The 18,016-nt window shown below is 39.3% G+C and overlaps 1 protein-coding gene across 8 annotated transcripts in view; it reads left to right on the forward strand.

The window, feature by feature from the left end:
* The window catches only part of ST18 (ST18 C2H2C-type zinc finger transcription factor), a 188,767-nt gene that overhangs the window by 107,401 nt on the left and 63,350 nt on the right, over positions 1–18,016 (forward strand). For all 8 annotated transcript variants that reach the window (XR_012715443.1, XM_075270504.1, XM_075270506.1 and 5 more), the window contains 4 exons: positions 1,128–1,218; positions 3,353–3,451; positions 3,549–3,748; positions 8,159–8,367. Coding sequence is in view for 7 of the 8 variants with exons in the window: in XM_075270504.1 (XP_075126605.1) it covers positions 1,128–1,218; positions 3,353–3,451; positions 3,549–3,748; positions 8,159–8,367 (599 nt within the window). In the remaining variant the exon portion in view is untranslated. The remainder of the gene's footprint in view (positions 1–1,127; positions 1,219–3,352; positions 3,452–3,548; positions 3,749–8,158; positions 8,368–18,016) is intronic.

Below are 18,016 nucleotides of genomic sequence, written 5' to 3' on the forward strand. Positions count from 1 at the left end.
TGATAGGGCATTATTATTGTGAGAGTCACTAAGTCACTAATGAGGGGCATTATAGATTCATCACTATTGTAAGAAATAGAATTAAGGGGATTTCCTTATTATGTAGGGAGACACTAACGGGCATCACTACTGTGAGAAGGACATCACTGTTAGGAAGAGGTATCCTTATTGTGTGGAAACATCACTACTGTGAGAAGGACACTAGAAGGACATTCTCACTGTTTGGGGGCGCAAAAGAGTCACCCTAAAGGGGCCTTACTTTGTTGGGTGGTCTTATGGTGGCATCCTTACTACATGTGGGAGCACTAAGGGGGCATTACTAGTGTGAGAAGGCACTAAAGAGTCATCATTTCTATGTTTTTGTGTCATGAAAGTGTCTGGGGCACAAAGGGATCCTATTACTGCGTGGGGGCACTAATAGGATACCATTAAAGTGAGTTATGGGTCACAAACTGGACAGGGAGAAATTGGACATTCATAGACAGGTATTGGAAAACATTAGAGGTTTGGCCTAACGTAAAACAAATGTTTCCATTCTTGGAAAGTTGGGAGGTATGGGGTTAAATTAGGATCTTGTTCTTGTATAGCGACAGTCCTTAAAGGAGCTCTATCATTGGGAAAGGTCATTTTTAGCTAAGCACATACTTGCATAGCCTTTAGAAAGGCTATTCCACACCTACCTTTTGTATGCAAATCGCCTCAGTAGTTTCTGAATAAGTCTGTTTTTATTCATATGCTAATTAGCCTTCTCCGAGCACCCGGACGTGTCTCTGTGCACCCTCTGCTATACTCTATGTGTATGAGAGCAGAAAGGCTGATGATGATGATTCATCTCTCTGCTCTCATACACATAGAGAATAGCAGAGGGTGCACAGAGACACGTCCAGGTGTATGGAGAAGGCTAATTAGAATATGCATAAAAAACGACTTATTCAAAAACTACTGAGGCGATTTACATACAAAAGGTAGGTGTGGAATAGCCTTTGCATATGTGCTTAGCTAAAAATGACTTTTCCCAATGATAGAGCCCCTTTAACTAAACTATTCATTCCTTATGTGATTATTTTGCTGACCTATAATTCATATAAAAAAAGTTTCTAAATCAAACTTTATTTTTATTGAATTAGTTTTGGCCATGCATGAAAACGTGCTGAAGTGTCCAACACCAGGATGTACTGGAAGAGGGCATGTTAACAGTAATCGCAACACACACAGAAGGTACGCTGGGCAACTGGTGGATTTACAATTGTTGAATGATTGAACTATGATTGACAGGACAAATGACTGTTTGGATAAAGCAATAGGCTGCCGGCTACAAAGGAACCATTTTGTAACAAATCAGGATTGAGCAGATGGCCGGCTTGCTGGGAAGCATTTTTGAATTTACTGAAGCCACAGATTTATTTAAATTAAAATAGTGATTTAACACCGTGAAAGGGTTATGTATTTCAAAACCAGATGATACAAAGAGAACAGGTTTTAAATTGTGACTCCATTGAGTCATTTATAATCTTGGAGACACTCCAACATATAGATGATAGAAACAATAAACGTGTGAATTAGGCAAGTGAGAAAGCTAACAATCATGTACACATATGTAGGACTAGCTATCTCATGGCACCAACTTTTAAGGTCAAATAGCGTAATATTCTTCAAGCTATCATAAACCCATACATTACTTTGAATGGTTCTAGGGCGATCATACTGTAAGTGCTGTAAATCACCCTCAACAGTAGCCTAAAAAATATTAGAAATGATTATTAATTGTAAGACAATGATACGTTAGAAGCTTCCCGAAGTTTGACTTATAAAGGGCATAGATTCGAGATAACTACAGTAAGCATTAAGGAAAATTGTCAAATTCTGTTGTTTTCAATGGTAACTGAGAAGTTTATAATAAAATATAAAATGTGGTATTATTGTAAATGTGTTGTCAGAGATTTTTTTTTAAATAGGCTACATGGTGGATGCCATATAACGTTATGAAAGAAATAAACTATCACCCATAAAGTGTCCTACTACTCTAGGACCAATGATATGCTCCTCCACTGCTCTGGTCCCCACTATTCTTACTGAGATGACATCATGTACATCCATTATGTGACCATTGAAGTCAGTCACAGGTCTTAGCAAGTAACTGCTGAGGCCAGTGATTGGTGGCAGTGGTCCTGATGGTATATATATACATGGCACCATCATTGCAGGACTGTAAGGGATTGTATATGTCCATATAAAAATATGTTTGATATAAAGAGACTGAGTTAAGACCAACATAATGTGCCCACATGTAAAGGGAGTATGTCACCAGAAGCCATCATACCAAGACAGTCTTGTAGATAGATGGGTTAGGGTCACCTGAATCAAAGAGCATCTTACTCTTGTGGATCACTACAACCAATGCAGAGATATCACTGTTTTTGCCAGTTTGCAAATGAACTCTGGAACAAAGAAGGATTTACCATTAGAGATGAGCGAGTACTGTTCGGATCGGCCGATCCGAACAGCACGCTCCATAGAAATGAATGGATGCACCTGGTACTTCCGCTTTGACGTCGGCCGGCCGCTTAACCCCCCGCGTGCCGGCTACATCCATTAATTTCTATGCGAGCGTGCTGTTCAGATCGGCTGATCCGAACAGTACTCGCTCATCTCTATTTACCATCAACTGAAGAGGTAAGTGTGAATGCCCTCCTTGTTCCAAAGAACTCATCTGCACATTGAGAAAAGCATGGATGGGGCAACACGGTGGCTCAGTGGTTAGCAATGCAGCCTTGCAGCGCTGGAGTCCTGAGTACCAATCCCGCCAGGAACAACATCTGCAAGGAGTTTTTATGTTCTCCCCGTGTTTGCATGGATTTCCTCCCATTCTACAAAGACATACTGATAAGAAAAAAAAAGTGCATTGTGATCTGTATATGGGGCTCACAATCTACTTGAAAAAAAAAAACAAAACATGGATATCTTGGCAATAGAGGCATCGATTCACAATGGAAAAATACCATTTAATTCAGGTGATCCTAACTTATCTATCTCCGGGGCTGAGTTGATACGCTGGGATCTGCTTCCAGACTCCCTTTAAACTTCTGCATTGCGGTACAAACATACACATCTCCTCCTTTTCTACTGAACTAAACTTAGTTCGCTATAAATCCTATGGTGAACTCAGTTTGGTTCAATAGAACTGCAGAAAGACCTGGTGTTGCCGCAATAATATGGGTGGTTAAATGAGGCAGTCTAATGGTTAAGTTAATCCATCCCTTATGATGGCATAGGATGGTTGTGTTAAATATAATAGACTGTATTAGACGTGCTATCCATTATCTTTTTATGATTTTGCTCTTTTTGACTAAAGTCTTTCAGGTTGTCCAATTGCTGCAGCTGAGAAGCTTTCAAAAACACAAGACAAACAATATTCTTGTAGTAGTGGGTCAAGCCTTGAGCCTATTCACAGGTATCCTATTTCTTTGAAACTATAAGGTGTGGGATAGAATCTTGGGTATTATTCTAATACGTATTAATCTTGAATTTTGTTGATTTTTTGTCTTCAGAGCAACATGTGTCAAACATCTTGAAGTTACCCAATTCAGTTATAGAAGTGCACCAGTTACCACAACACGAGCAACAATCATTAAAGAGCATGATAGATTTGGGAAAGTTCCATTCGACTATGCCAGCTTTGATGCCCAAGTCTTTGGGAAACATACTATTGCTACAGTTGTTCACAGCCAGGAGACAAGTAATGGAGAAGGTAGGTACAACTACAACTGCATTGATTTAATGTCTATGTTTTTTCTCAAGAGTCTCTTTATTTTTGAAATGCCAGAACTTTAAATGCAAGACTTTGCATAAATCAATAAATCAGCACAGGTGAATATAACAAACCTTGTAATTAGGGTTGAGCCGATCTTGAGATTTCAAGATCGATTTTAAAATCCGATTTCCGATCATTTTCCAGCCGATCTCGATCCCGATCTCGATCATGAAATTTGCTCGATCGTCGATCAGAATCCGATCTTTTCCGATCCCGATCGCTCAACCCTACTTGTAATATATCTTATCAGAGAAAGTGCTATTTTCTCCACTTTTTTATATCTCCTCGATCCTAAGTCTGTCTTGCTTTCCAGAGATGGACTGACAGCTCACAGAGGTGTCATATTACTTGTGTCCACAGGAACCTGTGGAGAGAGAAGGAGGGAGAAAGGAGAGAGAAGCAAAGATACAGGGAAACAGGGTGCTGGAGCTGAACGTTTTATATTTCATCCAAACTGCTTTATTCACATCAATACTGTTCAGCACTTCTATATAATGTCCTATGTAGTGCTGCTGCTACTTCTGAGTGAGTGTGGGAGAGTTAGGGAGCAGAGTGTTCAGTTGTGTCCATGTCCAGTGCATCAGAGATATAGTACCAGATATTATTATTTCCCACATCAAAGACAATTGAGAATTAAAGATAATGCCTGTGGGGGGAAATTGCTGGAAATGACGAATATAAGTCATATAATGATCAGATATAGCCCTAATACACATGGACAGATATATGGCATCTTATCATGAAAAGTCATTCACAAACGTTATGTATAAAAGAGGCAGCATTGGACTGGCCCAAGGAGGACTGGAAAATCAGAAGATGGTAATGCATTTTTAGCAAAAGGGAGCTTCAAGCAGCCCACCCATTTACTTATTAAGGGTTGTCACAATATTAGAGATCACCCATAAAAGACTAAGGGCCTCATCCAGTGATATATTTACTAATGGCCCTCACCCTCCACTGATACCTACCCCACCACTCATGTACCTACTGAGATAGCCTCCATCACTATAGAAAATGGAACGAAAGGCACATGGCATCCATGTGCTGTCCGTGTTCTCCCTTCAATGAATGTGCCCGGACCGCAAAACGGACAGGAATAGGATCAGTCTTGCGTTTTGCTTCTGAGCTCATGGCCGCTCTCCCTCACACCCACAAAAAATATGTTCATGTATATTGAGCCATAGAAAAGGAAAAGTCAGCGAGCTGTTAAAAAAATGGAAAGCACATTGACAAAAGCTAGAGGTTTGATGCAGTTTTACATGGCATAGTGTGATAGACTCTTAGTGTAAGGGTGGTGGGGGCAGGAGGTCCCTCAGTAAGACTCTGTTCACATAATATTTGAGAACTATTGCATATCCCACACGTGAGAAAGCTAACAATGCATACATTGTACTGATAGCCCCTCTTTCACATAGCACATGCCAAAGGGGCGCACTATATGTCATCATTGTTTAAAGAAAACTGAACTGAATATTACAGTAGACCAGGCTATTATATGCTGAAGAATCCATTAAAAACGTATATTACACAACAGGTATTTTTTAATGGGATGCTATTGCCAATGAACAGTATGTCACTGCATAAGATTATCTATACCATTATATACAGTCCTATGAAAAAGTTTGGGCACCCCTATTAATCTTAATCATTTTTAGTTCTAAATATTTTGGTATTTGCAACAGCCATTTCAGTTTGATATATCTAATAACTGACGGACACAGTAATATTTCAGGATTGAAATGAGGTTTATTGTACTAACAGAAAATGTGCAATATGCATTAAACCAAAATTTGACCGGTGCAAAAGTATGGGCACCTCAACAGAAAAGTGACATTAATATTTAGTAGATCCTCCTTTTGCAAAGATAACAGCCTCTAGTCGCTTCCTGTAGCTTTTAATCAGTTCCTGGATAAAGGTATTTTGGACAAACAATTCAAGTTCAGTTAAGTTAGATGGTCGCCGAGCATGGACAGCCCGCTTCAAATCATCCCACAGATGTTCAATGATATTCAGGTCTGGGGACTGGGATGGCCATTCCAGAACATTGTACTTGTTCCTCTGCATGAATGCCTGAGTTGATTTGGAGCGGGGTTTTGGATCATTGTCTTGCTGAAATATCCATCCCCGGCGTAACTTCAACTTCGTCACTGATTCTTGAACATTATTCTCAAGAATCTGCTGATACTGAGTGGAATCCATGTGACCCTCAACTTTAACAAGATTCCCGGTGCCGGCATTGGCCACACAGCCCCGAAGCATGATGGAACCTCCACCACATTTTACAATGGGTAGCAAGTGTTTTTCTTGGAATGCTGTTTCTTTTTGGACGCCATGCATAACGCCTTTTTTTATAACCAAACAACTCAATCTTTGTTTCCAAAATGAAGTTGGCTTCTCCAAATGTGCTTTTGCATACCTCAGGCAACTCTATTTGTGGCGTACGTGCAGAAACGGCTTCTTTCTCATCACTCTCCCATACAGCTTCTCCTTGTGCAAAGTGCGCTGTATTGCTGACTGATGCACAGTGACACCATCTGCAGCAAGATGATGCTGCAGCTCTTTGGAGGTGGTCTGTGGATTGTCCTTGGCTGTTCTCACCATTCTTCTTCTCTGCCTTTCTGATATTTTTCTTGGCCTGCCACTTCTGGGCTTAACAAGAACTGTCCCTGTGGTCTTCCATTTCCTTACTATGTTCCTCACAGTGGAAACTGACAGGTTAAATCTCTGAGACAACGTTTTGTATCCTTCCCCTGAACAACTATGTTGAACAATCTTTGTTTTCAGATCATTTGAGAGCGGGCTGTCCATGCTCGGCGACCATCAAACTTAACTGAACTTGAATTGTTTTGTAGAAAGAAATGGTCCAAAATACCTTCATCCAGGATCCAGGAACTGATTAAAAGCTACAGGAAGCGACTAGAGGCTGTTATCTTTGCAAAAGGAGGATGTACTAAATATTAATGTCACTTTTCTGTTGAGGTGCCCATATTTTTGCACCGGTCAAATTTTGGTTTAATGCATATTGCGCATTTTCTGTTAGTACAATAAACCTCATTTCAATCCTGAAATATTACTGTGTCCATCAGTTATTAGATATATCAAACTGAAATGGCTGTTGCAAACACCAAAATATTTAGAACTAAAAATGATTAAGATTAATAGGGGTGCCCAAACTTTTTCATAGGACTGTATGTGTAATGCACCCAGTGGGTACATATATATATATAGTGTGCCTGGTCATATGTTTATATCTGCTTTATACCTCTGGTTTTAGCTTTTTATATGTCTGCTTACAGCTTTATATACTATATGTTCTGTTTTTAGATACTCTGGTTATGGCAAAATCTTGAATGATTTAGATCTTAAAGGAAATCTCTCAGCATAAAAATGAGTACAAAAGCACAAGCATGGTGTTTTAGGAAAGGAAGCGTACAATTGTATTGCAAAAAGTGCCTTTCAGTTCTAGATATATTCTAGAAAAATAACTTTAAATGATATTGCTTTGCCCCTGCCTCATGACCACCTCTTTAGTCCAAATTGCTACCCAGCGCTGCTTATCCCCATCCATCTTTGTACCCATAGACATTGATGGACCTGCCTACTTGACACGTGTTACGGCTCCTTCACTATGATCTTGAACATGTGCCAATTGCCCAACGTCTGACACATACATAGTGCTTGTTGTTTTCCTGCACCATCTCCTCCACAGCATTGGGTACTCAGTACTGGCTGCAGCCTAGTCTCCCCAATCCAAAACTAGATAAAGGGATTGTTGACCTAGGACTAGACCATTTTTTTGAGGTTGCTGTTTTATCTGCACAATAATTAAAAGGGATATCCTAAGTTGAAACTTCTATGACCCTGACTGGTTGTGAGATTAAGGGTCCCATGTCCCCCATTTACATTTACCTATGATCGAGCATGCCCACTACTGTTGGAGATACCAGTGCACTATACTCCACTATCATTGGCAGTTTGATAGACTTTGAATGGAGAGGCAGTGTGCTTGCCTAGCACCCATCATGTGGATGGTTGATAAGTCTAAGTGTTTGGACAACCCCTTTAACACAAAGTCAACTATGCAATAAAAGCTCTCACATTAAAATAATATCCCAAGCTGTTGATGTACCTGTATGTATATGGTATTGATTTATTGGATGGTTTTTTTTTAATGTACCACTGTTGATGTCTGGACCTATAAGTATAACCACACAGAAACAAAAGACCAATTTTTATGTTCCATATATAAATATAGCGCAAAATTCACATTTATGTTCAAATTTTCAATTATTCTGCCATGAAGAAAATCATATGTTGCATGCATGTAATCACATCTCTCTTTCACAGCAAAACAATTTACAAGTCCAGTGAAATCTTCCAACCGACTGCCTAGCGCCCACACACAGAGTCCCTGCCATGCCAGCTCTTACAGCTATGGTCAGTGTAGTGAAGACACCCACATAGCAGCAGCTGCTGCCATCCTCAACCTTTCCACCCGCTGCAGGGAAGCAGCAGCAGAGATCCTGTCCAACAAACCATTGGGTCTGTCTGCCAAGGTAGGAGAATCCAAGATCCTGGAGGTTGTAGTGTCTACTGAGCTGTGAATAAACTGCTTTTCACATTAGAGTTAAATCCCACAAAAACAAGGGATGCGCTGTACAGTATCTGCAATAATGTTACGTGAGGGATTTTACTACATAGAAGCATGTCATTTTGGGGGGGACTTTCTTGAGATTCGAAGGAGAATTATGAGATCAGCAGGATATAAGACATGCCCAATTGCCCTCTATTGCAATTAAAGGGATGGAAAAATTGTTATATTTTTTCCATGGGTAATGGAGCTGAATTTCTGAGCTGCAGATTTCAGATAGCTATGATTTTCTGGAGGCATATGTATTGGGTAACTCTTTCTTGCTATCATTGTTCTAGGAGATTTCATGCAGCGTCTCCTTAGTATGGATGAGCAGAGTACATGCTGAATTAAGCATGCTCTAATCTATTTACCATGAACAGAAAGTGATAGTTTAGCCCTCCCTTATTAGAACCCTACAGTGAGGTCGGTTATAATGATCCATTTCTTAAAATCTATTTCCAAAAAGTCAGGTTAACGATTTCCACCTAAATAGACCTGGCTGATATGATTTATTTCAACATGATTACACCACAACACCTTCTATTTAAGGATTATATACCTGACAGGTAAAAAACAGTACAATAAGATTGTATAATAAAGTCTAGATTATTAAATATTCAACCCTTAGGCTCGGGCTACCTAGCAATTTTGGGTGTGACGGGGTACCAAAGATTGATGGGTTGCCCGACAATTCTTTCGGTTATGCTGGTGAATGGGGTCACATGGCAAACCCAAGGGTCGCAAAAAAAAAAAGTCAACCAATGTTCGACTTGAAGTCATAGTTGCGGCAACTTCAGGGTTCAGGGCAATGTGACTCCATTCACTAACATTAGATGGGAAGTACAAACAAAGCTGATGTGTAGCTCTAACCTCAAAAGAGATATTAGTAAGCAGGTACTCATGTCAAGAAAATCTAACTTATTAGTGGACAGTAAATAGTTTTTCTACAATTAAAGAATTTTTTCACTAGACAAACCCCTTCTGACTTGTATTACTTGTACTCCCTGTGAAATAGGGGCAGAGCTTATTGGAAAAGGGATGGTTCTTCTTGGGAGAGGGGCTGACCATAAAACACAAAAGGTAGTCAGTTCCAATGGGGTGCTTAGTGAGCATAAGATAGGATCTACATAATTTCTTTAAGCAAGTGCACATGGGTGCAGATTCTCACTAATATCATTATAGTTATTTGAACCCTATGTCAAAATGAGAAAACCACCATAAGCACCATGTTAGTTTTGTTTCAATTATTAACAATACCTACCATATATCAAAGCCCTCTTATCTAGCCAACCAGTACCATGTTCTCTCTGTTCTTTACTGACAACTAGCAAGAACCCCTAAAGCTCTAAAGATCTACTTTCCTTTTGGGGAAGACTTTAAAAGAATCACCATTGACTATTAGAGTAGCTACCTCCAATAGGTGACACTAGAGAAAGTTTACTCCTTCCTGACGAGAACTGGTCTGTGTATCTCAGGAGCACTGCCTTGCTTATAAGAATCCTTACTCCGCAAAGAGAAATAGAACCCTTGAGGTTTAGTCCATGTACAGCGAGTCTTCACATAGCCGGCCAAATGCAATCTGATGTGATCAGCATGTTGAAGATTACCTTTTATTCTCCCATAACCAGAACAAATCATACAGTGTGGATGAGAGCCTAGACTCAGATTTGCTCTGTTTCACTGACACAAATAAGAGTTGGACTTGGAGACATAACTGGTTTCCTGCTATAATGCACAATCTTTTTGGTCTATAGTTAACCGTACAACATAAAGCATATTTTCCTATTCATGATCTGGCAGAAGATGGCAGGTAAAACCTCTGAGATGCCCACTTAGATAAATTCCAAGTATCTAAGATTTGTATATGGAAGTTTGACCTCAAATAAGTTCTGTTATTACAAGTAAGCTATATTTTTTTCATTCAAAGCTCATTATTCTTCCTTTGTTGGTATATCTCATGTAACAATCTTGTGTATAGTAAGAGCACATATTGAGGAATTGAGTTTTCCCCAGGAATATTATTCATACTATGCAAAACCTTTCTTATATCGTCTTATTTTCTCAAACAATAGTAAATGGTTAACTCCAGACAACTGTGGAAGATTTTATTGCACTATTGCTGGAGGGAATTTATATGATGTGCTCATAGACATGGGATCTTTTGTTAAAGGAGTTAGACAAGATTAGAATGTGCAAAATAATAATAAAAAATCCTATGCTCATACTTTTCACTTCACTACCACTCCACCACTCTGGTTTTCCACAATGGTCTTTGGTTACATCCTGCAGTGATCACATACCATACACTATTTACTTAAAGGGTTTTTCCAGGGGGTTTAAAGAAGACCTTTCATGAGTTGTGGCACAGGTGGTTTTATATATATATATATATATATATATATATATATATATATATATATATATATATACTGCTGGAAAGCAGGACAGACAGTGGGCTGTGCCCCGGGTGAAGAGCTATCGGTGCCGGTACCATAGCTCTTCACAGTCAGAAGGGCGTTCCTGACAGTCAGTCAGGAACATCCTTCTTCACAGCAGTGCCTATAGCCCTGTACTGTGAGAGCAGGGAGAAACACCTCCCCCAGTACTCGTCTATGGATGAGTACTATCAGGAGGGGAGGGGGTGTTCCTCCCCGCTCACACAGTACAGCGCGGCGCTGCTGTGAAGAAGGATGTTCCTGACTGACTGTCAGGAACGCCCTTCTGACTGTGAAGAGCTACGGTACCGGCACCGATAGCTCTTCACCCAGAGCACAGATCGTGAAAGCTGACAGTGCGCTAAATTCAGCACACTGTCGGCTTTCCAGAGGTATATATATATATATATATATATATATATATATATATATATATATATATATAAAACCACCTGTGCCCCAACTCATGAAAGGTCCTCTTTAATTTCACTTACTACTTCCGGGGATTTTTTCAAGCTGGACCTTGGGCTTTCGACTCAGAACCATCACCCAATCCCTGGGTCATTCCGCCTCCAATGTCCACTCCTGTTACCTGTGCTATGGGGAATGGCAAACTTTAATAAACCAGCCATTATAAAACAGGGAACTAGTGGTGATCACTGGAGAGGATAAAGGAGACCAAGTGACCTGGGGTTGGAACTAGCCTAGAACCTCTAGGCCCGGCTTAAAATATCCCCAGGGGAAGGAAATAAAAAATGAAACTCCCTGGACAACTCTTTAACCACTAAAGTCAATCACTGGTCTCAGGAGTCTCATGAATAATGTATAGCATGAAATAACTGCAAGAAGTTACAAAGACCACAGGGAATCAAAGAGACTGGGGAAACAGGTACTGAAGAGGTGCGTGTAATGTTTATTTCTTATAATCCTTATTTTTTTAGTACATTTCTAAAAATTCTAGAAAACACTTTTTAATCTTGTCAAAAAATAGAAAAGAAAAAGGTCCACTTTATTTCTAAGAAGAGTACCATTTGGCCTATGGCTGGTTTTGCAATTTAGCTGCATTAAGTTGGAAAGGAATAAGTTGCAATGCAAAACAGGAGTAGTGACTTTTTTTTGCTAATGACATACAAGCCCTATATTTGTAACATTTGACTGTGGCGTCTATGGTTTTGCCTTATAACTTGCTACCTTGTGAAACAACACATCTATTGAAACATATCAGCAACATCACAATGCATATAAACTGTAAAATATATGGTCTTTGTCTATGATAGGAGGAGACTAGGTAAGCGTTCGCTCCTATTAAATGACACTCAGCCATTCAGTTACTGCACATGACATCTGGTGTTAGCAGTGAACAAACAGTAAATTGGCCCGGCTGTTACAAGTAGACATTAGGAGCTGCTGAGGCTTGAGTACAGTATCTTGTTACAGAATGGGTGTGGAACCTAGAATATCTGCTCTGTATTATTCGGAGAGACTCCCCTATGCACCTGTATTAAGATTTACACCATACTTTACTTAGTCATTTCATAGTAGTAACCCAGACAACTCGATAAATAATAAACCTATTGCTATTACTTGCATATGTTAAATAACTTGCAAAAGTTTATATCAAATGATCCCTAAAATTTCCTACTTTTAATAACTTAGCAATGACATTTATGATTTTTGCAATGTATGAAATATGTAAGTTGTCCTATTCAGGAGGCGAGTACAATCAGAATGTATTCATTGCACTGGAGTCTTTGAAAAGGCTGTGAGAAGATTATCATGGAATAGCCCTTGAAACGCTGCTGGGTAAATAACAGAAGAGTGAAATCATTATGCTCATCCCTCCTGAGAAAATGAATCATTAAGTGGATTATTTGTTGCCATAGTGTATTGTGAGTCCAGTGTTTTTATTAAGAAAAAACGAACAATTGAAATAAGTCTATAGTGACTTTCTGCAAATGCCATAATAAAGACGTTTGTGTGGTCTTTATATCCCTAGTCGCATAAATGTGTATGGAGAGAATATTATTTCTCAAACAGATTAGCTTAGTCATAAAAATGGGAGTCCAGTAACCGTAGAGTGTTAGGAGGAAACAGAAAGACAAAGCAGTGAGTTTTATAAGACGTAATACTCTTACCCATTGCAAAAGTGAATAGTAATGGCATTAGAAAGCAATCCGATATTAAGAATTTCTGCTATTAATGCTCCTCTTATTTGTACATTTTAGTTGAATAAATATTAAAAAACTTCAAGGTGTTGATTCATTTACAAATGTATTACTTAGAGGGTCCTGAAAACAGCATGGAACCAAGCAGTAGGTAATATGCCAAGAACTGGGGTACTAAACCTCTAGATAGCTTTATAAGGTATGGTAACCTACTAGGAACCAGGAGTCAAAGCAGTAGCAGCACAAAGCTCTGAGAACAGGGTTGAGCCGATCTTGAGATTTCAGGATCGATTTTAAAATCTGATTTCCAATCATTTCCAGCCGATCCCGATCATGATCGTGAAATTTGCTCCGATCTTTCCTGATCCCGATCACTCAACCCTATTAACGATATATACATGAATAGGGTTGAGCCGATCTTGAGATAACCTCTGACCTCGATCCCGCTGGAAAAAATCGGGATCAGAATTCCAATCGCGATCGTAAAATTTACTCAATCGCCAATCGGAATCCAATCTTTTCTGATCCCAATCGCTCAACCATATCTGAGAACTAGGAAAACTAGGGCTTTTACAGGTATTTATACCCATGACCTATCCATAGGAAAGGTGGGTATTTGCCTGGATAAGGGGGAGTTCACAAAGCAATGGAAATGGGAGGAATATGCAAATCTATCTCCCAAGATGTATATAGGGAGACAGTGCCTCTGTTATGCTGCCCTCTATAGGAAGCACCCTGAACATCATGCCGACTTTCCCAGAAGCCTTTACTGCATAATGTGGGATTTTTACCAGTAATGGTAGTAGAGTAATAGATGGAGATGGAGTTGCCTCCATCTGCATCATGTCCTATCGACTCTAATGTAAAAAAAAAAAAACATTATGCAAGTTTTCTCTATCTTTCTTTTCATATAGTCCTGCATGCACTGCTTTTTCTCCTATTTGTAAAGTAAAAAACATGACAGATGAAAGCACATGGACACCAGATGGAGGGTATTCTGTCTGCATCAGTCACTTACTATCCATTGCTCTCATCCTATCATGAACGAGAGCAACAGACATTAACGGTAGTGAGAACCAAGTTTTAGAATAAAGCAGTTACCTTTATTGCATCTCACAGGTTAAATTTTACTAAGTCTTTTCAGGTTAGTTTCAACTGCAAAAATACTGCAAGTTAGCATCAGATTATTTGTGGGTTACACTTTATTTGGCTATAGCCATGCAAACCCTCAATAACAGACCTGAATATCTAGGCATTACAGATAGTTGCTGTCAGATGACTGATACAACTTATTATGCCTGGAATCTGAATCCTCATTCTAGAGTACAATAATAAAATACATATATTAAAATGTTATGGGAAATGATTTATTCCTGTCTTTAGTCCAGGACATTTATACCATAGAGAGAGACTATAAGGCTTCTTATGAGCCCTTGAAACAAGGGGAATCTGTTGACCCCATTCACTTTGCAAGAGGGTGGCAAGAATCTTCACAATAAAACATCATGCTTAGAAAGCAAGAGGTTGGGAAATGGACTGAAGGACAATGGAAATTGCATGGGGAAAGAGACTATCAGATCTTTTTGTCCTGGATAACAAAGCCCAGCACCATAATGGGGGCCCATTTTAGCCTTTGAGCCCCCATTACTCCTACTTACTCATTACTTAGCTACCGGGACCCCTCTCTCCTATCTACACCACGTACCTTGGTAATGAATGGAAAATGTTCATCAAGCCTGGAAATGTATAATTATTAGAAATGAGCAAATATACTCGATCGAATACCTCGGCCGCATAGCTCCCGGTGCAAAAACACTTCCGGAGCTTCGAATTTTTACTGCCCCTTGCACCTTCCCTGCCGCTGGGAGCTATGTGGCCGAGGGATTCAATCGAGTATATTTGCTCATCTCTAATAATTATGTGATGACCTTGTGTGGATTTTTATGCAATCTGATTTTGTTCCGATCAAAGAATCCAGAAGGGCACATTCGCACGACCATGGTCCATGTGTTGGCCAGATTTTTAGTCCTGCACCTTATGCCGTGAGAGGGGTTCCTAACACTATACTCGTAGTTACTGTAATGGTATGGGACAGAGAGTCTCTGGGAGGCATGGACTCCTAGAAGCATAAATAATGATAATACTAGAAGTCCCTCTCCCGTCATATTGTTCTGTCTGGTAAAGCCAGTCAACAGTTGTGTGAATGCGCACCCAATCTACTACATGTAAGCTTAACATGACCCCCTGGCTGGAATCAACTGCATTAACCTATGCTGCCCACAATCCAGCAATTGTATTTGCTACCTATTACAATACTAAATGTAAAAATACAAGTAATAGGTAAAAAAAAAATAGCATTCCTTTCATATCAAGAAAGAAATCCTCAAGTATACAATAACATAGATAAAATGTCAAAAAAGTTAAATCAGAACATAAAAAGAAGAAAGTAGAAAAATTACAGCATTGAATGCATTTGTCAAAATTAGGCCAACAGGCAAAAATCTGACACAAAATGTTGATTGCACAACAAATCCATAATATCAACAATAGTAAATCCGCTCAATATGGACGGAGCACAGCAGGACGACATTTAGTACTTATTTTCAGTTGTTAAGTACTCAGTGTGCTCCCCGAGTTAAGCAGATCTGTTATTTGGAGTAAAGGAATATTGCTCATTTGCTGCCTTAAGAGTATGTTTGCAGTGGGAGAGTTTTTGTAACATAAAAGGATTTTCGCCCAGTTGCATGGCTTTTTATCCAAGCCATCTGTTGTGGAGGTCTGGAGTTTTAGGTGAATTTTATTGTTATTGTAGCCTTTTCTGTTTTCAACAATGCAATTATTTACTAAAAGTTACATTTTGTGATAATTAAATACAATGTGTTTAGCACCACAACATAGTTGTTTTAATAGGCCATCCTTCAAAGGGAATCAGAAAAAAAAGAATAATTATTGCGCCATCATGTCTGAAAGCTAAAACTGCAATTTATAATAATATAATGAACATAAAGATCAGTAACATTGTAGAAGATGCCTTGGCCAATATTAGTTTTTTAGCAGTTGAATGCACCAAGATCATTCAAGTCAAGTCAAGTATCTACTATGCATATTGTGCCCCTTATGTTGTATCCTAGAACCTAAAATATTATATGTATAATGATTAAAATACAAATAATAATAATAATTATAATAATAATAACTACAGCTATATTCACATTAGGATTATGGCTTCCATTATTAAAGGGATTCTATCATTAGAATCCCTTTTTTAGCTAAGTACACGTTGGAATAGCCTTAAGAAAGCCTATTCTTCTCTTACCTTTCTTTTTCTGATCCACACCGCCGTTCCTGAGAAATTTCTTCTTTCTTCCATATGTAAATGTGTTTTCAGACAGCACAGGGGGTGTTCTCCTTTGCTCAAATAGCACAGTGGGTGTCCCCTGTGTTGTCCCAAAACTCTCCAGCGACACCTCTGTTTCTTCTGCTGCCTACCTCTTCGCCGCGTCACCAACCACATCTTCATCCAAAAGCGCTGACTGCGTATGTCCACTGTTGGCCATTTTCCTGTGGCCACTTAAACGAGCGCCTGTTCGGCCACAGGAAAATGGCCGACAATCATGTGCAGTCGGCGCTTTTGGATGACGATGCAGTCGCAAAGTGCTGGCTGGCAGAAGAAGACAGAGGCATCGCTGTAGAGTTTTTGAGCAAAAGGGAATGCGCCCCTGTGCTGTCTGAAAACTCATTCAATATGGAAGAAAGAAGAAATTTCTCTGGATCGGCGGCTCAGATCAGAATAATAAAGGTAAGAGAAGAATAGCCTTCCATAAGTCTATTCTGACATGTACTTAGTACACGTAGTAGACTTCTAATGATAGAATCCCATTAAGTGAGCTAATACAGGTAAGAATATCCCAACAAATTCTGATATATTTCATTGGTTTATAATGTAATACTTCAGATTTTCAATGAATTGACAGTAAGAAGAGCCGTACAATATATATATTCTTGCATCAAAAACATTGGGAGTTTAGTAGAACAGAACACAGTGTTAGGTTGGGTTCACATTTGCGTTGGTGTCTCCACACCAGAATGGATCATTAAAAAAAACATTTAAGTGTGATTTTAAAACCATGCACAGGTTTGCGTCTGGAGCATTCCCACCGTGTATCTATTCTTTTGGATAGACTTGCAGCATTCTTGCTCCATCCAAACAATAAGGATACACGACGGACAGCAATGTCTCTGTTTTTATTAACATTGAGGTCTATGGAAGGCGGACACAAACAGGTGACCAATGTCTTGCAATCCCTTTTTCCTTCTTCATTCTTCTTTGTACATGATCTGAATGAAGAATGAAGGCAGGGAGGGATATAGAATGGAGAGGGATTATGGTAACTTTTTGAGTCCGTTTTTTAAGAATCTGTTATTTTTTTTTAGACAGATGGTCAGATACCTGGCGCAGATGTGAACATAACATTGGTGTGAACAGAGGCTAAGTGTAATAGTACATAGTACAAAGGAGTGTAAAAACATGTGAGGTTAGTTTATGTTCCATATTATATCCCTTTTTATTGTAAAAAGAGGACACTGTGTAGCTGTCACAATCCTGAAGCACATCATCCCCCCATTTCAACTATTAGTACATGATCACACAACAGAATTTGTGTAATCCATGCAGCCATATTAGCTGCCCTTGATTATTTGATCAGCAAGTGTGGCCAACTCTATAAAAGCAGAGGGTTTTGCAGTTTGTTGGTCGGGAGCATTTAGGCCATCAGCAATGATCTTAGTGAAGCAATTGTTTGAGCCTGTTAGTCTGGGAAGGGTTAAAGGCCCATGTATAAACAATTTGAAGCCCATAATTCTATAGTGAGAAAGATTATTCACAAGTGGAAAACACTCAAGACAGATGACAATCTTCTGAGGAGTGGATGTCCCAGAAAATTCACCTAAAGGTCAGCAATGCTCCAAGAGC

Source organism: Leptodactylus fuscus, chromosome 4, assembly GCF_031893055.1.
Source record: "Leptodactylus fuscus isolate aLepFus1 chromosome 4, aLepFus1.hap2, whole genome shotgun sequence".
Lineage (NCBI taxonomy): Eukaryota > Metazoa > Chordata > Amphibia > Anura > Leptodactylidae > Leptodactylus > Leptodactylus fuscus.